The 25,433-nt window shown below is 38.1% G+C and overlaps 1 protein-coding gene across 1 annotated transcript; it reads left to right on the top strand.

The window, feature by feature from the left end:
* Positions 1-405: 405 nt before the first annotated feature.
* On the top strand, positions 406-13,186 carry LOC139725090 (development-specific protein LVN1.2-like). The gene is made up of 7 exons (XM_071636178.1): positions 406-720; positions 2,999-3,108; positions 7,045-7,202; positions 9,341-9,431; positions 9,682-9,870; positions 11,267-11,361; positions 12,736-13,186. The coding sequence occupies exons 2-7, from the start codon at positions 3,012-3,014 to the stop codon at positions 12,811-12,813; spliced, it is 708 nt and encodes a 235-aa protein (XP_071492279.1). The 5' UTR covers positions 406-720; positions 2,999-3,011; the 3' UTR covers positions 12,814-13,186.
* Positions 13,187-25,433: the final 12,247 nt, after the last annotated feature.

The raw sequence follows: 25,433 nt of genomic DNA, 5'->3' as shown, positions 1-25,433 counted from the left end.
CTGGTATGTAATAGCGTACCGAACCATCTGACTGAGGAAGAGGGATATGCATGGTACAGATGTATACTTGTTTTTTTTTTTAAAATCTTGTTTACACTCACAATTAGGTGCAGGGGCATTGTGAAGTTATCCATAACGAATAGTTTTGTGTTTTTACCCTGTTATTATCTTTCTTCTTAGATTGAGCTATTAAAGCAGAGATCGCTCTGAACACGCCGTCAAATATAGCTGCGTGCTATCTGGACATACTGTACAACTTAAAGCCGGTTGATGTATCGATTGGGCTCGGGAGTGCATATCACGTGCATTGTATACTTCACGTCATGTCTTTATTTAGGCACAAAACGTCACCTGATCAACCGAAGAAAACGTTTACTCAATAGCACGTGGGATACGGCGACGTGTTCGATCCACCGCCACCACTCACCAATCACCGCCAACATCCTAATACTATATAGTCTATGTACTTTAGTGTAAAGCAGTGTGGCTTTTGTTCTTGTTATTGTGTTGTACCGACAACACACTATACGACGCCGTGTTTTTGGACTCTGTACCCAAGCGACAGCAGACGACCTACGCTAGCATTTACAGCCTCTAGGGAGATGGGGTCAATGTATATAAACGCGTAGCTCGTATCAAAGAAGACATACTACTGCGCGGACGGCGACTTGAATTATATACGTGTGGTTCGGAAATCTGTCAGACGAACATCTTGTATCGGTAAGTTATCTGGCGATAGATAGATATGGGTCGAAAAGTAGTTTAGCATGATACAATTCCTGGCTGGGACATACCTGTAGCTACTACTAAAGCAGGCGTGCACGTGTTGAAGTGTTGAAGGGATGGTACACTAATTGGTTGAGATGTACGTGCTTGAGGTTTTATATTATTTTTTTAATGAGAAACTTCATATAAAATATGAAAGAGCATACAATTCCAACAGAAATTCAAAGTTAACTTGATGAACATCGATACGGAACTGTCTGAGATATCCAAAACGATGATGGGACCCATTTTTTATTAGGATCTCTTTGTTTAATTTTGTTTTGGATATCTCATCCATTTTAACCAATGTTCATCAAATAAACTTAGAAATCTTCTTTCTTAACAAATAATTTTAACAATATTCATGTAGTGGTTTCTTAGTACCTCGCAAAGAGGTAAAATCGGATTTCTCAACTCAACCGATACTACATTTATGATCCCTTTCAAGACCATAGTTTGCACGGTTTTTCTTTTAATCTTGATTTCGGTGTTCTCTTTCGATGGACTTATGCGAATTGCCACGCACAGCCATAACATCATTTTCTCTCTAGTGTTTAGTCTTCAAGATGATGCAAGCATTTCTCTCCGCTCCCAAAATGCAAGCTCAAACGGCTGAAAGCCTTAGCCTTAGACCTTTCTGTCTCCCAATCGAAAACATACTGACTTTTATTACCGATATACTGTATCTTAGTGAGCATGCTTGGCATCTAGATTTGTATTTTGTACCACTCGACTGGTTCCAGAAACGTCAGTATGATGAGTGGAAAGTTGATATTATTGGCTTGATATTAAAGTGAACAATTTGTGACGTATTTTGCTGTCTGTTTACTAGGGGTTACGGTTATTTACCAAAGTGATATCAATCATTTTCTTGAAAGTTTTAAGGCTTCCGTGGCGGTAGAACTTTGGGTGGTTAAAGGCTTAACGGTGCAACGGTCTACACGTGCTTGCCGAAACGTCGGGACATGTATAGGCCTTTTTCAGGGCCAAACACTTACCCTAAAAAGAATACGTTGTTCTACCACCCACTTTTTTCTTGTTAGAATCTTTTTGATAATTAATGTCTGTTTGACACACTAAAAGATCATTATCTTTTTTCCCCTCCTTTCCCTTTCTCCTTTCTACTATCTTATCTCTGCGCAAGTCATCCTTCCCTCCTATTTTTTTTCTATGTGTTTAAGGTACGAGGGCTGCACGGAAATCAAGCCACGCTTAAGCTGTAGCCCTGCTGTATTATTCATTGTGAGGTTGTATTGCTGATACCTTTCTGCTGTACATTGTGTTGAAAGGCAATGAAGAAAAATAATTTGTTAACAACTGATGTTTATGTGTGGCTCCAACAATGTATGTTGATTATGTTCATGTACAATGATACATATATGGAATACAGAAGTCAATAAATCAAATCAAATCAAATCAAATCAAATCATGTCTTTGCTCCTGATTATGTCCATGGGATCACCAGGACGTGATGTTTTCTAAGCGTCGTGATCTAGAAGCATTCTAAAAATATATGATTTATCTTTGTATCCTGATATGAGCAAGTCAATTATTTTCAAAAGCCACTGGGGAAAAGCCAACATTGTGAAAGTTTCTCGTATAAAAACGAACCACCTTTCATAGACTTTAAACCGCATGGACTAAATCCGTTAGGCTGTGATACGACTTGCTTCTTGGTCTCTACTTCACACTATTTTTTTTTCAAGTTTCAAAATATTAAGCTGCCAATATAAACATGGTTATGACAGTTTGAGGGCTGACATCATCATACATAAACGATTGTCCTGGTAAAGGAAATTGTACTCGTGCAAGTTCAGAATGAGTCAATCATCTTTACGATAAAGAATAGTGATTGTTATGTAATTGTGTCGATGTGCACAGCAGGGTAAGTTCTCAGTACTTCCATGACTTCAGAATAAGTCAATCATTCTTACGATAAAGAATAATTATTGTTATGTAATTGTGTCGATGTGCACAGCAGGGTAAGTTCTCATTACTTCCACGACTTCAAAGAATCAATTTTTAATACATCGAAATAATAGGCTTTGTAAGAAAAGTTTCCTTCACAGAATAAGTTGGGAGGATTGTCTGTATATCCTAGCTGTATAGCGATAGGGATTAGCTCACTTGTAACCTCATGAGATGATCGCAAGGCACGTCTATTTGCAAAAAAAAAACCTTACTGATATCGTCATCATTATGGCTCATTTTTTTTCTTCGTGTCTACCTTTAGCGTGCATTCAAGTATGGCGAGACTGTCGCTCCTTTTGATGTTGGTGGCAGTAGTGGCAGTGAGTGCTCAGAAGCGATGCTGCACTCCGGACCAGTTCATGGCGGGTGTTGGTAAGCCGAGCCTTCGCTTCCTTTCGTACTCTATGGCCCGAATTCACGAAGGTGTTATAATTATTGAAACCATGGTTTAAACCATGGACAAGTTGTATGGAGCGCCAAGTGTCGCATGACCTATTTCGTTACGAAATATCAGTCATTTCGAGGAAGAAATGTGGTCATTTTGCAACGAAATAGGTCATGCGACACTTGGCGCTCAGTACAAATTGTCCATGGTTTAAAGCATGTTTTCAGTCGTACCACCTTCGTGAATTCGTGCCAATTTGTTTGTTTTATTAGTAATGTGTGGCTGAATCCTCACGTTGTGCTGGTATGTTTGTGTGAGGATCTGTGTTGTGTCTCTGTGTTTCTTGTTATTTTTTCACAGTTTCAATCCTCTGTCTATTACATCATTCTTTGCATCCCTCATCAGACCGACGCATGTAATGGTGTGTTTATAAGATTTTTCTGGTCAGAAACAGTGTTTTGAAACACTGTTTCTGGCCAGACAGTGTTTCTAGCAAAGAAATAAAAATCTTATAAACGCTAGCCGTGATTTGAAACAATATTTTGAAACACTGTTTCAAATCGCACAATCGCTCTCCTGACAAAAACGTGTTTCAAATCAGTGTTCCGAATCAGTGTTCCAAAACAGTGATTCTCAAAGTCTTATAAACGCGGCCTATGATGTTTTGTAGGCGCCAAAATCCTAAAGTTTTCTTTGCGAGTGCCGATTTACGTTCGGTCTCCCGTGTACGTGTAGTGTTGCTAGTGCTTCGAATTTTGTACATTGTTGTGTTCTTTCTTGATATTGTGTCCTTAGACTCAACACTATCTACCCATTATAATTTTTATTCAAATCTTTGCAAAGATAGATCAAAATCAATCAGATACATCTTGCAACAATGCAAACCTTCACGAATGTTGTACTGTTACGAAATGCATAAAGGCTGAACAAGTAGACCTTACTACTCTCTAAAAAAAAAATCGAGTGAAAATTTTCACTCTTAAAAGAGTGAATACAAAAAATAGTGAATTTCGAGTGAAATTGGAGTGAATTTTGAGTGAAAATGCTCATTTTCACTCATTTTGGAGTGACGTCAGGGATCACTCCAAAATCTTCGAGTGATCCCTGACGTCACTCAAAATTTTCACTCAAAATTCACTCCAATTTCACTCGAAATTCACTCTTTTTTTATTCACTCTTTTTAGAGTGAAAATTTTCACTCGATTTGGAACAGTCACTTTAATACCAACTTAGCATTGTTGTGGTTGCGTGTGTGTGTGTGTGTGTGTGTGTGTTTAGCTCTCTCGGATTGATCTTTCTTGTTCGACTTCTGCTGACTTTCGAGTATGTTTAGTGCAATGTAAAGAATGGCTCTGATGGTATACAAAACCTTCCATTGATTTCGATGTCGATAGGCGTTTTCACATCAGCCCGATGTTTCGAAATAGTGCGCTATTTTCTGACTTGGGAAGTTAAAAAATATCTCGAGCTTGGATTTTTATCGGGCTGATGTGAAAACGCCTAATATGGCATGAACAAACCTCGTGAAAGTTTACCTTTGTTCTTTGTGTACGGCTGCTGTACAAATGTAATCATTTACATTTCGTGTGCATATGCACTGTAAAAACATCGGTGTTAGATTTAACACCACGGGTGTTAAATCTAACACCGATCAAACTTCAATGAAGGACCACACCCACAGGTGTTAAAACTGCACTGTAATGGTGTTGAAAAGTGTTCACCTGACACTTCCTGGTGTTAATTTGACACTGTACTGGTGTTAATTCAAAAATGACACCACATGGTGTTGATTTGATATTTGTTGGTGTTAATATCAATGGTTTAACACCCGTCCAGCTTCAATAAGAGACCACACCAGCTGGTGTTACTACTTTGTTGTAAATCTATTTTCACATTTTTTCAAAAATCTAGTATTTTAATGTAAAATTCTTGATTGTCTTGTTTAAATTAAAAATCAACAAGAAGTGCAGTTACTAAGAAACTCTTCAAAAAACAGTTTAAAATTTGGAAATGACACCCGGAGGTGTTAATTTAACACCATAAATGAGCACCAAAAATTTAACACCAGCTCGGTGTTCACTATTTAACACCGGACTTTTTGCAGTGTGTGTGTTCTTGTGCAATGTGTGTGGTTTTATGTTGCCTGGTAGAGGTATGTTTCATTATATGAAAGCAAGAGATTATTAAGCAGAGGGTTGAAGGTCGAAGTTGGAGCTTTCTTCAATCCTGTTTCCCACTACAAATGAAATGTGTAAGATAATAATGGCAAAATAATTATAGTAATGTCTTCTTTATCCAGGGTGGCCTCTTCAGTGTTACCACTGCTCTGCCAGAGGGCCCTGCCATTATCATTGCACTAGCATTGCCAGGTACCCATTTATAACACCTGGGTTTAGAGGGACATTGTGGGTAAAATCATCTTGTCCAAGGACAAGCACTGGGCGGGAATCGAACTCCAGTCCTCCGATATGGAGTCGGGAGTCTTATCCACTATGCCACAGCGCCCCAGCATGGCAACTGCTGGCATTTTTGTGCTGGTCTACAAATTTCATTTGTTGAGGAAGACAAGATTGAAGAAAACCCACATCTCATGATTGCTTTACTTTTTTTTTTTTAAATAAAACAATTTCAGCAAAGAAATTACGAGGAATTGTGTCATATCTTATTTTAAAAATTGAATAAAAAAGAAAATCCGTTTTTGGTATTTGAATAATAGTGAAGAACCAACGCTGAAGATTAGTTTTAGAAACTCATGTTAAGGTTCAAAACAATATACGTTCACGCTCCATTCAAGCAAAAACATTTTTCAATCAGAACGAAATTTTAATCGATTTTGAAGTTGAGCCAGGAGATACATTGTACATCATTCACTCTTTAATCGCCAAAGAGTACACGTCACTTGGATGAGTGGTAGCTCGAAATCCTTTCATAAAAGTTTTCGGGCTTTCATTGCCTGCATTATTATCAGGATATCGAGATGAGGGATCGAGGTGAGTAATCATGTGTATTTAGGGCCTATCAGTATTTGCTTTAAATTCTTTTCATTTTAGGAATCACGGTAATGACAATTTATATTTTACGTCTTTTCTAAGGTACGTCATTGCGCACCTTATATCATAGCGCTGCAGTCTATTTGCCTTATAAGCTCATGTTAAAATTGAAGTGATGAATGTTGCGTTGATAACTATTATTATGTGACCCTGCACCATAAAACCAAGAAAAAGTCGCCAGATAGGTTTTTCCGTTTAGGGTAGATTCTAAAAGAGCAAACTCTAAGCTTTAAAATGATGTATGACTCAAAAATAAATGGACTCCCTTAACATATCTAAAAAGGAAGCACACACTCTGAAAAAGTGTGAACTGAGAAAAGAGGCTCTGAAGTACAGTGTCTATTCAAGCGCTTAATCTTTAACAAGCTGTGCTGGCTGTGTAATGAAAGGGACAAAACACAGGATGTAAACCACTGGAACAACAACGATGAAGAGATTATCAGATTAAGCTGAATTTGGGGAATGTTCTATTAACACATTCTGTCCATTATACAGTGTTATTAATGCCAACTTTCAGAGCAGTAGAGTTATCTCTTCAAAAGTCATCAGATTTGAAAGTGAAGAGTGTGTAAAGCATTTCAAAAAATGAAAAGGGGACTCTCAAAGACACACCTGATCATTCTATTCTCCTTTAAAAAAATCGTTGTAGAAAAACAGCTGATAACACACTTTCCCATTCATGATATGATCCCAAACTAAAGAGTAATGTAGAAGGATACTTTGTAGCTCTTCCAGAAAATATGAAAAACTCAAGATTGACCCAGTTGACCCATTTCACCTTTTTTTAGTCCTCACGTAAAATCAAGGGGTGCGACTTTTTGTTCGTTTTGTGATGCACGGTCACATATATCACGTGCTCTTCGCTCCATGCAGGCTCCACAATCGGTGAGTCCGATCCAGGACCCACGGCCCTGTACTCCAACTCCTACGGGGCGTATGACTTCACAAACAAAAGGTTCGGACTGAACGTGACGATTGCTTTCCTGAATGATACCTCCATCAGCTATCGCCTTATTCAAAAGTTCAGCACGGTAATGTTTCTCAGGATCACTTCAAAGTGTGTTAGCTCGAATCAACTTAAATGAGAGCTAGGTCATTCCTACTAAAATATACCTGTTGTCATATAAGTATCATGTTCTGTTCTTAATTTTCCCGTTGAATACACTGACACCACACGATTACATGCACATTCAAAACATTTCTGCTGATTCACTTAACTGGACCTTGTGAGCTTGTTTTTTTCCCACCAATGGCGTAGAAAAAATTACGTTATTACACACGGAAAAGAAAGAGAACGTAAATGATCTAGAAATCATTATCTGTGCAATACAGCGATTATTGTATCCACCGAAAAGAGTTAGAAGGATGCTATACATTTGGCCTCGTCGCGACGCCGCCGCCGTCTTGTAAGCTTCTTGTAAGCGTTCTACTTGCTGCAGTTCTTCTTTAATCACCTTCAAGTTTGCTATAAAGGTTCATAATGGTAAAACAAAGACGCATATTTTTGTAGGTGGTGGCTCCCTCATTTGTTCTGTCTTATAAAAGGTAAATATTGTGTGCCCGATACTGGCCGCGTTTCTAGACTGTTTTTTTTTCTTCCAAATTTGGTATGTCAATGTGTCATAGACAAATCTAGACATGAATACCTATTGGCAATGCTGCCCTTACTGTATTACCTTTTACAGGGTCAAAGGCCACCCTCAGCAGGTCAAAATTTGCAAAAAAAAATGCTTATTTATGCTACAACTTGGATGTTCATCAACGGATTTAATTCAGACTTGATGGGTGGACATTCTACATTTTTAGAACTTACTGTTTGTACTGAGGGCATGCCGCGGACGGGTGCCTTCAGTGTACCGTTTGGGAATGATGCCACGTAAGATAAATCTATCAGCCACATTTCATATCGGTTTTCATTCAAACTTGCTATGGATGTTTATGGGGGTTATTCTAAGTAACAACAGTTTTTATTAACACCCCCCTCATTGTTCTGACTTTTATAGGATGCCATGTCATATGCCTTGAGCGTGCTATACCAGCCTCATTTCTCGTCGGATTTTATTTTATCCCGCGACAGTTATCATATTACACAACACCTCCATTTCCAATAAGTCGAAACACATGTTTTTTTTTTTCTCTTCAAGGACATATTCTAAAAGAACAATATTTATGGCCCGAAATCACGAAGGTAGTATAATTGAAACAATGGTTTAAAACCATGGACAATTTTTATGGAGCGCCAAGTGTTGCATGGCCTATTTCGTTACGAAATCAGTCATTTCGTCAACGAAACGATCATTTTGCAACGAAATGAATATTAAGGATTTTTGTCGACGAAATTGTCAGTACGTCGACAAAATGACTAATTTCGTAACGAAATTTCATGCGACACTTGGCGCTCCATACAAATTGTCCATGGTTGAAAACATGGTTTCAATTGTACCACCTTCGTGATTTCGGGTCTATATATTTTAAAATAATGCGTAAGTCAGAACAAATTAACTCTAAATCTGAATGAATGAAAGAAAGTAGACACTGCAAAAGGTGTTAACTGAGAAAATTGGCTAAGACGGTCCGCAGCTATCAGAGTACTAATCTCACCAATCTGTGTTCTTGGCGATAAATGGGATAAAAGGTCAAATATAACACTCCTTATCAACCACAAGAGAATCACTATCAGATTTAATAGTTTTGACACACTTCTTTACCGCATTTTATTCATGACAACTCTTTAATTTTAAAGAAGCGTCATCGTCCTTTTTTTTAAGTCGAAAGTTAAGAGTGTGTGAAGGTTTTTTTTTTTAATAATAGGACAAAGAACACGTATGTAATACTTATGATATTACACAATTCTGCAAAAAATGTCTTACAAAAGCTACAAGAAGAGTAATTGACAGTTTTATGATCCTAAGCTTGTTATTTAGAAGTTATATTGAAGAGTGATTTTTTTTCAGAAAATAATATATAAAATTTAAGATTTTAGATTTAGGATTTGGTCCCGTTTTATATATTTTGAATCCTCACTTAAAATCAGGAGATGCGTTTTTTCCCCCTTTGTGTTGTGTTGCACTGTCATACATTCCTTGGTTATGCTTGAATACATGTACTTTCTTTTATTATTTTTTTTTTTTGTCTGTTCTCACATGCGCTCCCTTTTTACTGACTTCAGGCGGGAAATTTCCAATGGATCATCTACGACCAATACAAACTTTGTATCAAACAACCAGTCACCGCACCGGCTTTTCAGAACTGCGTTCCAGGTAGGCAATGAAACCATTATTTGGCATGTAATATGCTTAACTGTAAAATAAATCAAACTTTAGTTCATTGAAAATTCTACTAAATTACTAATTAAAAGATACATGTACGTCTAAAGACGAAATACGATGTACAAAAATACCAAGTAGTATGTCGCTGTTTTTAAGGATCTACATGTAGTTTAACTCTGAATCTCATTTCATCTTTTTTAGTTTTTGTGCTACCTCTTTCTTTTCCATTCTAATTCCCTAGAGAATGCTACGTTCTATGATACCATGTCAATCGGTGGACCTTCTGGACTTATGGTTGACGTCTGGTCATACGAGATGTCCACCCCGAAGGACCCTGTGGATGGGAGAGTATCGGCCACTGTCATCCCAAAGAACTGTTACCCAGTTGGTAACTCATTCGTTGGTGTTCGCTACCAGGGATCTGAATCAGGTATATTTTACCTCTCTCTAGAGATGCAACTTTTGCATATCTCATAATGTGAGCTTACAAGTGTTACCTCCCCCGCTCCCCCTAAAAAAAGAATTCAAATATGCCTTTTTCGTTCAGGTCACAGTTTTGAATAGATATAAAAGAGAATTTCAGCCGTCAGATGTTATGAGGCGTACCACTTTTAAGTACTTCCAGGCTTTCTCGCAAATACACGGGTAAAAATGCGGTTACAGTTCATTATTTCGGAGCTTCGTTTATCAGAAAATGAAATAAGGTTCGTTATTTCGATGCTTTTCACTGCATTGATTGGATAATGTTCGTCACTCCGCAGGTTCGATACTTCGAAAGTACGTTAATCCGAAAATAGAATAAGATTTGTAATTCCGTAGGTTTCTTAATCCATTAAAGTAAAAACAATTACCGAACTTTTGATTAAAACGAACCTTATTTCTCTTCAGATATGTAATTAGCCTCTGGAATAATGTGACATCACTCTATAATTTATCTCTACGGGGTGATTGATGTTACAGTCATACACGGCCGGGTCACAAAACGGATTTGATCCAGGTGAAAGTGAGCCGGATTAGTCCCGGAATGGAGGGCATAATTTATGCTACATTCACACACGGCCGGATTTCGAACCGGGTCCATAAGGAATTAAATTCGTATTGGCCCGGTTCGAGCGGTAGAGACCCGTAATGACCCGTAGGTAACCGTACAAAAATCCGTTTTAAATCCTTTCCGACCACTATCGACCCGTGTCCACCCGCTTCGAACCCGTACCGACCCGGGTGTAAACCTTGTCATCATCCGTTGCATGAAGGCAATGCGGTATACGGCAAGGGTCCATACTGTTTTACGCAGACGCTGCGGGTTGCAGTGGGTCGATGGGAGTCAATGCGGTTCGAACCGGGTCAATTCGGATATCAATACGGAATTGAAAACCGTGAGAAAATTTTGAACATGACCAAAAATTTTTCACCGCCGTATCGAACCCCCCCCCCCCCCCCCCCGGAATCCATCAGGAATTGACACGGGTTACGATGCGGGTCAATGCGGGTCTCTACTGTTCGAACCGAGTCGATACGGTTTCAATTCCTTGTCGACCCGGTTCGAAACCTGGTCGTGTGTGATTGTAGCATAACATGTATCAAATTAACAGAACCTGACCTTGTAAAAAGTGACAATAGCCAGCTTAATCCTATACAATGGCGTTAGCAAAATTAAATCTCTGCTACTATTGCCTATAGTAATGTTGTGATTACGCAGCATTGATTTTTTATCCTTATGACATAGATGATTATTTTTGTTTTTGTTTTACCTTTACTGGGATTGGTTGTTATATGGAATAATACTTGTATTTTGAACCAAACATACCTTGTCCTACTACATTTAGTTCCCATGGTGACTACGTCCGGAGTCTTCAATATGACCGAAGGCATCCCCAATCCCGATGCCTGGTTCACCCTCCCCAGTTACTGCCAGCAAGAGGTATGTTTGGCTGTGCTGCAGTTATTTTCATATTTGTGACCACCCCCCCCCCCCCCAAAAAAAAAAAAACAAAACAAAAAAAAAACAAAAACAAAACAAAAAAAAAAAAAAACAAAAAAAAAAACCAACCTAACAAACAAACAAACAAGCAAAAACCAAACAAGAACAACAACATTTTTTCTTTGTTTTTTCCAAGGAGTTTTCATTAAAAACATACATATCTATATATATTGTTTAAGCAAATCAATAACTTCGAAAAAGACTAAAACAATAAACAGGAAATCTTTAGATACACAGTGTACAAAAATGCAAGCATGTGTGTACATTTCATATTTATGCAAACATTTCCATTTAATTACGCGTAAACTTGTGGAGGTTATAGATTTTGATAATTATGATCATCAATGTGATGTTGACTGAAAAGAATGATTAAAGAAATTACAACACGATATCTTTAAATCCCTTTCGGGTGATACCTCCAAAACACAAAGTTTCACTGGTCTGGCGGGATGTCTCAGTCGACACTGTCCATGTGTTTAACCGCTAGAGTGTAGGCAAACTTATAAATAAAGTTTGAACGCAGATAAAATGAGTGAAGTTATTCAAGAATTATGCACATTTTCCGGCAGAGTCAAAGTTGCAGTATATGTATATTACGCCTGTTTACAAAATACATTGTAAATGATAGACCTATATGCTGACATTACGTGCGTATAATTCGCAGGCTTTGTATACACAACATAATATGTATATGATTTATATACATATCCAATCAAATCTCTCAACATGGATGCAAAATGCGCATCGAGCACGAACAACGTTGCGGTAAAGGTTATGAAGTAAATGTTATGTGATTTCTTTTACTGTTTTTGTTAAAAAGCCATACATTCATCATTATGTATTATTTATAGAAAGCATATTACCTATTCATAATCAGCCAAGTGAATTGATTGCTCTTAATGTTGTTGTTGTTGCTGTTGTTGTTTTAAAGAACGAAAGAAGAATGTTCGGTACTTCTTTTATCTATTCTTCCCCAAAGATGCATAATATTCTAAGACAATTCTATGCTCCTTAAGTGTGAACAAGGTGTTTTACTCTCCCTATTAGTATTTTTATCAATATGATGGTTATCATCGTCATAATCGGAACTGTTTAGCATCATTATTGATATTTCTATCAATAACACCACTTTCCATTATCATTTCATATCTTACATCTCATTTTTATCGTGATCATTAAAGCATAATCATAATCTTACATAATTTGTCCTATTTTTGATAACAATATCACCATGACATCTTTTTGCTTTTTTGTTGTTGCTTCTTTAACAATATTATTGTGACATCTGTTTTGTTGCTTTCGGAATTCTTTCAGGTCAATGAAATACCACACCGACATGCTCGTTCTATTCAGACTGTCCACGACTATTTCGTCCCTCTGGTTGGGTTCTAGTGTCGAGAAGCGACGAGGTTACACTTCTATCTCTCTGCTTGATGTCACTCGATAATTTCACTCGCAATCTCCGTCGACAAATGCGAATTTGTATTTACGTTTTTCTCCATGCTTATGATTACTGAAGAAGAAATAATCGCAGTGTTAAGGCATGTTATGTGGCTGCGATTGTACAATTAAAGGTCAATAGGCTTCATAGAAGTTCTCCTAGTGTTCAGTTTTTGTATGTTCGTTTGCTTCTGTCAGTGTCTGTATGGTAGTTTTTCAAAAGAGGAACATGACAACATTCTAATGATTGTTTGCATTCTGCACTTGTAAAGGTGTTTATAAATGAAACCTTGAAAGTCCTTTTGTTTTTGCACTTATTGCAATTTTGTTGTCGTACACTGTGCTTGTTATACTTGCAATTTCGTCGTCATACATTGTACTTGTTACTTATTACTTGTTACAGTATTTTCCTGTAATGATCTTCTCAGCAAGTGTTTTGTCATAATTGTAAAACCACTTGTGGTCATTGGAGATTTTCTCTTTTTCCTTCTCCATCTTCCTTTTTATGAAGACGATATAAATTCAAGCATAAACCGAAAAAGGAAAATTGTAAGAAAATTTTCATTGAAATAAATGGTGACGCAGTCACTTTAGCAATAACTATCAATTTCTATCTCCTTTCTATTGTGCCAGTCGGTGTGAGTTTGTGTAGGATGATGAGAGTTATGCATGTAATACTGGACAGAAACGGACACACTCACACACTCGTACACTCACAGACACATTTTATTTTTACGTTAATATTTGACTTACTTTGCATCATTCGAATATTGTGTCCGTTTGCTCTCCTCCGACATGATACGTCTCCATTTCAGTCTCCCTTGTGATTTATGTCCCGTCTCTATCAAGGGAATGCCCCTATCACTTTTAAAATGAGGGCGCCCTGGTAATGTCTTCTCTTTAAAAGAAGAAATCCACTCCAGAAGTTTATAAATTTCCTTTAAAATAGAGAAACAAAAATCCTTGCAGAACAATGCAAAAATGATCAAAATCAAGTGAGAAATCAAGAAGTTAAGACATTCTTTTTTTTTCAGAAACACTTCTTTACCAGTCGTTATGAATATTCAAATCACCAAGTTGATGGTGTCATACTTTGACAATTTCTTATTTATTTCCTACACATCGCAAATATGACAACAATTTTATAGTTCAGCTGAACAGATGTAAAACTTGCCGCCCACAAAAATAAAATGGAACAAATGTTAACTAAGATTTATCTTGTTATGGGAGTATGTTTTTTACCCGTATTAGATGAAAATAAGACAAGTTTCCTCAGATTGCATAGAGAGATTCTGAGGACATGACATCATCAAATCGCTCATTTGGATAATCTTAAGGACTGGTCAAGAACTGTTTTTCGAAAAAGGAGGTGAAATTTCAAAATATGTTATCTTCCTTTTTTTCTACCCGATTTTCGTCACCTTTGGAACGTCCTTAAGATTTTTTTTTTCTTGTAGAGTTCATCTAGTTTTATGGTGGATTTCCTTTTTAAGAAGGTCAGACTTTTAGGGTTGGAATAGAGTTCTATGCGAGGCAAGGGGACTACATAACAGGACCATTTAAATCGTCTTTTGTTTTGGATACATGTTTTATGTTACTTTCACTGTTTACTTAGGTAACCCTTCGAGGCTGTGCTTTAGGTTTTTATTTTGTATTACTTTGGCAAGAAGTTACCGCATATTTAGAGCGCTTTATATAAAAGTAAATTTTTACCCTTTAAGAGTTGAAATAACTTTTACAATGGCATGATAAAACAGGGTAGAGTTAAAAAAACACAAAAGGAGAATTTTCATGGCAGTCAGACGTAGATTAAGAAAGTTAAATGGGCTTTTAATGTTCTACTTGCTTTGTCCCAAAATTATGTTTGCTTTTGAAAGCTACAATTACATGAAGATTATCCGATTAGTGTTCTCTATGTATTCTTTCTGTCTGTTTAACTACACATCCTTACATTTCAGATTTGTTTATTGCCTGAGGCAAAATACAGAAATTCGTCTTCTAGTGCCAGAAAAAAAAATGTAATCGCATTTTGTCAAATCATTTAATAAAATAAGATAGATGATTCCGGTCACACATACACATATTGGTAATACATGATTATAATTATCTCTCTATGTATAAAAAGTTTGTACAGAATGATACTAAGTAGAATGAACGTTACACTTGAATCTATTAGGCCCTGGTCACGAGTAATCAAAGACCGTCGCCGACCATTTTTTTTTTCGCCTCTGAAATAACTAGGTTGTAAAAAGTCTATTTTTGTTGTAAGTGTCCAAACGGTTGTTAAAGATAGGCAACTACTAGGTTGTTTTCGATGCTGCTTCGCTGCTTCGAAAACCTTTGTCCGAGCAAGCTAGTTGGCAAAGACCAAAGAATGTTGTGCCACGAATATTATCGTTGGAAAAAGGCTAAAAATCTATGTAAATGATCAATGACTATGGCAAGATGAAAGAAGTCTGTTGAGAATGAGTGTGCATGCATGTTTGTGTGTGCCTTTGGCTATAGTCAGTTTTTATTCTTGTGCGCTTTACCCTCTATGAACTGTAGTGCTAGATTTCTTTTTTTATTATCCAAGACTTGCCAAAATCCTTGTTCCATTTCTCTCTGGCTCGCACCCGGTAATACTTGAAAGGCACGTCGCATGATATTAGCTACAATATTATATTTTAAATACATTTACCATACTGCTTAAAGGAAAAAGAAATCCACGGCATTCTCTGCTCCAACTAATCTATTAACCTACGTATTTCGTATTATCGTTTGGGAATAATATGATAGTAGTATTAAAGAGAGTATACACAAACTGGAATACAAATTTAAATACATTCGGTAGCGATTCATAATTCTTCAATTTGTGGTTGATTACACGATCCCGTCCTATTCGAGAAGCACCTAAGGTTTCCGAAAGCAAGGTTTACACACACGTTGCCTTCCCAGTGTATTCTGAATTGATATGAAGAAAGAAGACAGATATAAAAGTTGAATTATATATCAGTGATAAATGTGGAAGAAAATCAAATGAAAGTTACTAGCAAGAAAACAAGAAGGACGAAAAAAGGTGCTTATTGCCTTTTCATGGGTTAATTTTAAGATGACAAACAGACTTTGATATAAATAAAAGCAGGAAAATATTGAAAAAAGCAGGAGAATATTATTTATTATTGAACTATGTACTGAAAGATTTTTATCACATGTCTCTCTCTGTGCAAACGGATATTTGTAAGATCGGAAAAATGCAGTTATATATCGAATCCCGCAGCTGGTTCCTTTTTTTTAGCGACATGTCAGTTAAAATTAGTTACAAATCAATTACGATGCTGCAAATACGTATGAACAGAGAAACTTCGATATATACCTCATAATTTAATAATTGCTTGGACAAAGCTCACGTGAGCCAAGGTTGGCACACACATGTTCGAAGGCTTAATTGAATAATGGTGTAAAACAGATGACATGTACCAATATTCGAAACTACATGTGGATGTTAACTGGCATTTTACGTACTGCAAGCACCTATAGATAATGGAGGTTAGAGGTAATCTACGCAAAAAAAAAAAGAAGCAGAAAAAAATGATGATTAAAAAAAAATGCATGGTGCGTTCCAGCCACTAAAATATCGCAAGGTAAGCTTCTGGTTGGCCCGAAATATATCAAATATAATTTTTCATATAATAATTTTTTGAATAATGGATACTTTTTTTGGTTAAACATATACAGGCTTTTTAAAGATTTGGTATCACGGCATCCCGACTTCCCAATATTGGGCGGGTTCAGGCAATTGGACCGCCATAAGGCTGCTTGTGTGTTGTTTGTGGGGTATCTTCTTTTCTAAGTAAAATTAATGATTATGGCTCATAACTTGCTTAAAGACTCTTAGATTTAATTCCCAAGACCCATTGTTCTTGCCAAGACATCTTTGCACGTTATACTTGACTTCAATTTAATGCGTTTGTGCAATCAATCTTAAAGGGGATGGCTAGTAACTGATCAGTGGGAATCAGTGGGAATGCTGGGGGATGATTGTTCCAATTCTTGTGGGATTCATTTAAGAGTACATTATATATCTATTGTTGTGTGAAAAATTTGCTTCAGAACGGTCTCATATTCAAGTAATGTGCAGTTTAATGCCCCGTCACTATACAGGCATGCTAGCCTGGAAACATTAAACTGCACATTACCTGAATATGAGACCATTGTGAAGCAAATAATTTCCACGTAATAGATGCTATACGATGTGAATGTTCTAGGACTGAATAATACGCTCAATGGTTAGGTTGACTTCATATATAGGTGCAGTAAAATCAAGCAGACAAGGTACCTCTTTGCTGTAGCGCCACCATCGAGGCAGCACGATCATATAGATTGCTCTTAATTGACTTCTTGGTCACTGATTTTCGAGCCATGAAGACCCGCTGTGTGCTTCCATAATTGGGAGAAACAACTATCAGAACAGCTTCACGAGACACCGGGTGACTACCCCGTGCGGTTAAGCCTAGCTTACTCCCCTGTCTGACTCTTGTCAACTTGAACTCATGATGTATACGGTCTTCGTACTCTGGACTTTTATTGTCCAGTGCCCTTTCAAACGCGAAGCAGTAACTACAGCTCTTTGTGAAGAATTGAATGGAACGAGTATGTCTAATCCTTGCGACGTTCATTCAGCTGTGTCGACCCTGAGTGGACGATCTTGTCTTACTTTATACTACACAAAAAGACAGCTCTTTGACATTAAAGGACAAGTCCACCTTCATGGGATTATACAGTGCGTATCAAAAAAAAGGTAATCCAACTTTGGAGGGCAACTATTTTATAATTATCAGCTATTGAGAGCACACTGTTAGTTGTGAGGAAAGGGGAACTCTTCCTCTTTCCATTGATACCTATTTATGTTGATAAATGTCATGCATGACTGAGCACATGAACTTTAAAGACAACAATGACAAATTGCACTTTTTCCAAGTTTACGTGTTATTGTGAAGGAACAATGCATGTCTCACTGCATGGATGAGATCTGTCAATGAAAGTGGCCAAAGAGGCCAGCCTGTATGAATGCAGATTTGTGTTTAGGGTTTGTGTTTAGGGTTTTTTTTCCTAACCTTTTATTGCTCATAACCTTTAAGATGGCCACCTGTTGGTATAACTAAAGTCACTCCCACAGAGGTCAACCCACACAATCCATTTCTCTGTTCATATTCAACACATAGCTCGCAGCGACAAACCATGTCTTAAATGTGAAGAGAAAAAAATGGATAATGGTTTAGCATTTATTGGAAGGACCAAGTTTACAACAACGTGGCCATGTTGAAGGCTATGAACCATAAATGGTTAGAAGAAACCCTTAACACGAACCTGCAGTCATGCAGGCTGGCCTGATGATTCGACCACCTCCATTGACAGATCTCTTCCATGCCGTGAGATATGCATTGTTCCTTCACAGTAACATGCAAACTTGGAAAACGTGCAATTTGTCATTGTTGTCTTTAAAGTTCATGTGCTCAGTCATGCATGACATTTGTCAACATAAGTAGGTATCAATGGAAAGAGGAAGACTTCCCCTTTCCTCTCAACCAACATTGCACTCTCCATAGCTGATAATTATAAGATGGTAGCCCTCCAAAGTGGATTACCTTTTTTTTTATACGCACTGTGGATTAAGTGAAGGCAACAATATTAGAAGAACACATTCAGTGAAAGTTTGGGAAAAATCGAACAATCCGTTAAAACGTTATGAATTTTTAAAGTATCTGTGCAGTCCCTGCTTGATGAGAAGACTACTACAGTGTGTGATGTCACATGCGTACAACAACATAAGGAAAATAAAAAGAGAATTTCACAAAACTTTACTTTTTGAATAAAGTGCACATTTCTTCGACTTGTTACTGATGTATGTATTATTCCCCCTGCCTTCTGAAAGAGAGAAGTCGAGTGTTCTTTTGTTATGCGACAAAAATGGAAATATGTTGAATTTTCTTTATTCTTTCTTTATATCGTTGTACTCATGCGACATCACAATCTATAGTAGTCTTCTCATCCAGCTGTGACTGAGCAGAAACTTCAAAATTTCATAACTTTTGAACGGATTGTCCGATTTTCCTCAAACTCTCACTGATGTGTTCTACTAATATTGCTGCATTCACTCAACCCACATGTCTATGAAGGTGAACTTGTCCTTAAGCGCTCCATCAGAAATACAAGACTGAATCGCATAGACGATAGTCTTTGGCGAGACTTACTGGACATCAACATCGCTAAATGCCGCACCACTAGAGCAGGTACAAAGCGATCAAATAAGGTACAGACTGCTAAAGTCTACAATGTTCGTCCCCATTTATCAGCAAATATACGAGAACCGAACATCAGCGAGAGGACCAGAAGTGACAGCAACCTCTTAAGAGTGGATACCTCTGGAAATGAGCAGAACGCAGTCCATTGCACTTGTCTTCCTTTATGGAACGCAAGATCGTTGAAAGCCAGAGGAAGAGGCACATCTATACGCGACTTTGTGGTAAATAACGACATTGGCATCCTGGCTCTCACTGAGACTTGGCTTACCAACACAAGTCGAGATCATCACGTGTTAGCTACAATAAGAAAGACACTTCCTAATTATGACTTCCATCAGGTTCCTCGTACATCAGGTAAAGGCGGTGGCGTTGGTGTATTGCTCCACAAGGGTTTTCCGTCGTGGCCAATGATCAACGGAACTTTTCATCTTTTAAGTACAGTGGCTTGCTGATCACATCGCCTACTGGCGGCATCCGTCTAGTCACTTTGCATAGACCACCTACTAGCAAGAAGAACAAGTCTACCATAAGTGATTTCTGTGAGGAGTTCTCTTCTCTCCTTGAAGTCCTTGAAACTTCAAACTATCCACTGCTCGTTTTAGGAGACTTCAACATCCACGTTGACAACTCAGCTGGTCATGGCTCGATGACATTTCTGCGCCTCTTGGACACTATGGGTTTCTGCAATCATGTCTTCTTTCCAACACACGCAAACAACCATACCCTTGATCTCATAATCACCAGGGGAGATTATTCCATTCTGACTGATGTGCTGTCTGACCAATCGCTGCCTTCTGATCACTTCGCAGTTACCTGCAATCTACATCTCTCTAGACCGCCTCACATTCAACGGAAGTTCAAGTCTGGGTCGTTGAATAACGTGAATGTTGTGGAACTTCGGACTGATATACGGTCCTCCACAGTCGTCAACGATCCCTCAGAAGATCCGGAAGTTTTAGCTGATCAATATAACAAGGACCTCCGCTCCATTCTTGATAAGCATGCGCCGGAAGTTCAGAGAACTATTACACTTCGTCCGCACGCACCCTGGTACAATGAACACCTTCGGAAAGCCAAGCAAGAACGCAGAAGATTCGAACGACGAATCCTGAAGCCAAACTCACTACAGATCGATAGAGAGATGTACGCAAAGCAGTGCAAGGCGTACAATACTCTGCTGTATGAGACCAAGCAACTATATTTTCGAGACAAGATAAAAAAAAAACTCAGATGAGAAGCAACTTTTTCGACTGATTAACATCACCGGAAGCAGCGTTACGCATAGCTGAGCATCATTGTCCTGAGAAACTGGCACGAGATTTCAGCGATTTCTTCACAGCGAAGATCCACCGTCTTCATAACAGCATCGGTCATGAGATGTATGATGACCTCTCAACATCTCCACTGCTAACGCAACACCGGTTATCCAGTTTTGAGATGGTTTCAGAAGCTCAAGTCTTGTTGATGGTAAAGTCATCATCATCAGCGTCATGCGAACTTGACTGCGGTCATCACCAAGTTCCATCATCTGCAGCCTGCAGACCGGTACAGTTTCGTCCGCTTTGAAGAGGTCTATAGTCACCCCATGGCTGAAAAAAACCTGAACTGTCTGTAAAAAATCTTGGAAACTTTAGACCTATCTCCAACATCGCTTACCTTTCTAAGATCTTGGAACGGGCCGCACTGGAGCAACTTTAGGAGTACCTAGACGAATGCAATCTACTATCTCCTACCCAGTCTGCATATCGCCGGCATTACAGTGTAGAAACCGCCCTTGTACGAGTGTAGAATGATTGCTTGCGAGTCCTGGACAATCACCAAGAGGTCGTCATAGTGCTTCTTGATTTTTCAGCAGCCTTTGACACTGTTGACCCCAGATACTTCTAGATCGAATGTCACGTGAATTCGGCATATCAGGCAGTGCGCTTTCAGAGTGGGTGAGATCATATCTCGAGGGCAGGAGCCATGTTGTCAAAGTAAAAGAGAGTGCATCACCTAGGGTTCAGGACTCCTGTGGCGTTCCGCAAGGATCTGTTCTCGGACCCCTTCTCTTCTCGCCTTATACGACACAAATTTATGACATCATCTCCACTCATGGTCTGCAATCAATGATCTATGCAGATGACGTCCAAGTGTATACGTCATTCTCGTCATCGGAGCGGAAATCGTCACTACAAAAGATCCACGACTGCATTGCTGACATACGGTCCTGGTCGATGCGAAACAAACTAGTCATCAATGATGATAAGACAGAACTTCTGAATTTATCCTCTAAGTTCCTCGAAAGGCCCCAGGAGTCGAACTGACCGTAGGCGACATGCAGTCATTGAGGAGAAATGTGAAGTTAGGAACCTGGGAGTCTCCATTGATAACACCGTATCACGAGAATCACAGATAAACAGTACATGCCGATCCGCCATGGCAGCTATCAGGAAGATTTCTCCCATACGCACTGCCCTAGATCGTAGCACCACCCTCAGACTTATTCATGCTTTTGTCACGTCAAGACTGGACGCATGTAATGCACTTCTCGGCAACGCACATGCGAAAAATATCGCTAAGCTCAAACGGGTACAAAACATAGCAGCAAGGATCACAGAAAGAGCGGCCACACACACCAGTACCAAACTTCTCCTCAGAAACCTCCACTGGCTCCCTGTCTGTAAACGTGTAGAATACAAAATACTCCTTCTCACATTATAAAACACTCACTGGTGAAGCTCCACCCTACATTTCTGACCTCATCCACGTCTACACACCTCCTCGTGCTCTCCGATCACAACACCAACTACTTCTTCAAGTCCCCCGCTTTAACACTCAATACTATGGCTCAAGTCCCTTTTCTTTCATGGCACCCATCCTGAAATGGCCCTGAACAATGGACATGCCTGAAAGGTCCAGTTTAGCTTTGGGCATCTTGTTGGGAGCAGTCATTTGAAAAATGTTCAGGATATCGCCTTTCATGCATATGTGTAGGTCTGTTGTACCACAAAACACCCTCCCATATAAAACTTTTGCAATAAAGCCTAAGATATAAGGAGATGTCAGTATTTTTTCTCAATAAACCGTAGGAGTATACGGTTTAGTCTGGTAACATTTTTATTATAGCTATTGTTCACATTTTCTATATTTAACAACACTTAGCATCCATGGTACTGATTCAAATTTTCACAGTGGTTGTTTCTACCCCTAACTTACATTTTAGAACTATTTTAAAGCACTAATGCTGGGTTTTTGTTTCATCTGCAAATGGTAAAATATGCCTTTGAACCACCTGTTGACTAGGTGTCAGTCTCGCGCTCCCAGGCACATGAATGCTTAATCAATAATTCATGTGGATTGCCCTGGGCACTGCTAGTCTGAATTCATGCACGATAAAGGGTAAAATGCATGCACATGGAAAAAGTAAGCACATGTTTCCATGTGCTTTCAAACACCACATTTCATTCCAGCTGGCAATCTTTTTCAAATTTTGCTTCACATATCACTAAATTTGGGATATGAATAAGCATAAATGATCTAAAGTTCTTCATTTTGATACAACTGTCTACTAATAGTCTGACAAATTTGTCACTTTTTCGATAAAAAGAGGTCATTTTGGTAAAGAGTTCAGCAGCATTTTTCACTGGGGCGATTTGTTTCACAGTAGATTTTAGTAAGGCTCCATATACACAAGTGTACACTCTAATTGATTTTCTTTGCTTCCTGTCACCATGTTTACGACAGAACAGAAGGTATTCATTGTAATTTCGTTTTTTAGAAGTAGGGAGAGCACTGTTGCGACTCAACGATAGTATCGGCAGGCGTTTGACTTTATACAGATACTGCCAGAGGCTGAATAAAGACTAGCTGTGATAGTGGAATTTCTCATGAATAGATAATGAAGCATTTAAACCCTGGCCATTGTTCAGGACCATTGTCAGGGTGTTAACCACACACTCCCATACACACCAATTGACCCCTGTGCAAAGTGAAAGTTTTGTACAGAGGATTGAAAATAGAGCAAAATCTGGAGCCTAACTGTGAAATTAATCATGGATTTCATGAAACTGATTTATGCTTTCACATTTAAACCACCTTCAACAAAATTGTACACTATTCAGCTATCAGTCATGTTAATGACAGTGTTATCTGATATATAGTTTTTAAATTATTAAGAATCAAACGTGGGAAATGTTTTTTTTTTTCAACACCTAGTACCATATATATATATATATATATATATATATATATATATACATATACCAGGGTATACACTTTTATTTTTAATTTTTACTGTTTAAATTCGCTTATTCATCATCACTCTTTCGATAACTAAAAACTTCCGTCATGGTCCAAAACAGATGCGAATTTATGTAACTGTACACTCCCATTTCTCACTAAAGGAGACATAATTTATGTTTTGGAGAGGATATCCTTTCTTACAACAATATGAAAAAAAACAACAGGACGCGCGAACTCATTATTTCACTTTCAATTTACGACATTATGCCCATTCAAGAGAAAAAGAAAATGAACGACAAAAGAAAAAAAAAATCAGCATGTAGCTATTTAGAGAGTTAGAGGGTTTTTGATTCTGTTAGCGCGTATCAAGAAATATTCTCTTTTCTTCTTCATTGAATGAATTAACGGACCTAAATATCACCGTGTGCATGGTAATTCTGTGTTGGGCCATTCATTTTTGGAGAAAGGGTAACATTTCCCTTTTGTACATGATGCACAGCAGAAGTAATCCTATTGTCCCTACTCGAAATTACGTTCGGTGAGTAGTTTAAATGGCACTATACCTGCACACCAATCATGTCAAAGATAAACATCTTACAGCTCTAAACTACCATTCTTTAAAACCCTTTTTTGTTATACGGCCTTTGCATAAAAGCAAAAATGTGATGAGGTTGCATTTCTATAATGTTTGTTTGCTTGTTTGTTCGTTTATCTTTGGTACAGTGCATAAAGTCACACAGGTTGTGAATCATTTTAGTATAGCTACTATTTAGTAGCTCTATTTGTAACAAATCAAGCACATTGGCTGGCAAAATCAGGGACCTGGTCTGCTTTTTTTTTTTTTTTTTTGAGGTCCCAGGTAAGTCATACATTGCACATACATTGCACAACGGATCAAATTGGCACGCTACGTTTAGAACTCAAAATACGATAAGATAAGATAAGATAAGATAAGATAAGATAAGATAAGATAAGATAAGATAAGATAAGATAAGATAAGATAAGATAAGATGACATGAACGAAATGACTAGAAATATAATTTCAACAATGTTGTAAATTTTTCGAGGCAGACCTTTCGAAACACAAAACAAAATAAAAACAACAACGGATATGAAGGAAATACTTCTTAATCAATTAAAAAAAAACATTACTTACTGTACGACTGTGATCCACCTGTTCATGTAGAGATCGCTCATAATTGTTGCAGCATCGTGGAATATGTTGCTTGGAATTGGAAAGTTTGGGTTGGCGACAGACACCAAGACATTTTTAGAACTTTCGGAAATTTATTCTTATCCCCTGGTGTTTATCACTATTAAATATTAATGAATGCGCACTGAGTCTCTGGATTACTATAGGCAGATAGGTTTACGTCAAATAGGTGCACATAATGCTACTATTTATTATTATTATCAATCAAAGTGAGGACTTTATTAAAAGGGGGAGATATCAAGGGGGAATGGTTACGATAGCAGCAACAGCAACCCATTTATGATATAATACCGAATGTACAGATAGCTGCTGGCAGGTATTCGCGTCCAGAACCATCTGATTGGGGAAGAGGGATGGTGCAGGTGTATAGGCCTGCTTGTTTTTCATCTTGTTTAAAGTCACACTCCCACACTCACAATTAGATGTTCCATTGCGAAGTTATTCGTAACATATATTTTTGTATTTACCCTGTTATCATATTTCTTCTTTGTTTGGGCAAAAACAGAGATTGTTCTAAACACGCCGACATTATAGTTGCGTGCTATCTCGACAGACAACTCAATGCCGCTTGACATGTATTGATTTGGCTGGGGCAGTGCATATCACGTGCATTGTATACATACGTCATGTCTTTATTGAGACCCAAACAGTCACCTGACCAACAAAATCTTTACTCAGGAGCACGTGGAATGCGTCGATGTGTTCGATCCACGCACGCCACCACTTAGTCACCTTCAACATCTAAGTCGTGTAAAGCAGTGGGTTTTTTGTTCTTGTTATTGTGTTATACCGTCGACACATCATGACACCATGATTTTGGACTCTGTACCCAAGCGACAGCAGACGACCTA

Source organism: Diadema antillarum, unplaced genomic scaffold (assembly GCF_040938485.1).
Source record: "Diadema antillarum isolate AM-2024a unplaced genomic scaffold, OU_Dant_1.0 seq00000015_RagTag, whole genome shotgun sequence".
NCBI classification, from domain to species: domain Eukaryota; kingdom Metazoa; phylum Echinodermata; class Echinoidea; order Diadematoida; family Diadematidae; genus Diadema; species Diadema antillarum.
This window is presented reverse-complemented; position numbering and strand designations above follow the sequence as displayed.

Coding starts and splice junctions, on each gene's coding strand:
- LOC139725090 (XM_071636178.1), top strand. CDS start 3,012: ATGGCGAGACTGTCGCTCCTTTTGATGTTGGTGGCAGTAGTGGCAGTG. Junction 3,109..7,044: donor CCAGTTCATGGCGGGTGTTG/GTAAGCCGAGCC, acceptor CGCTCCATGCAG/GCTCCACAATCGGTGAGTCC. Junction 11,362..12,735: donor CCAGTTACTGCCAGCAAGAG/GTATGTTTGGCT, acceptor GAATTCTTTCAG/GTCAATGAAATACCACACCG.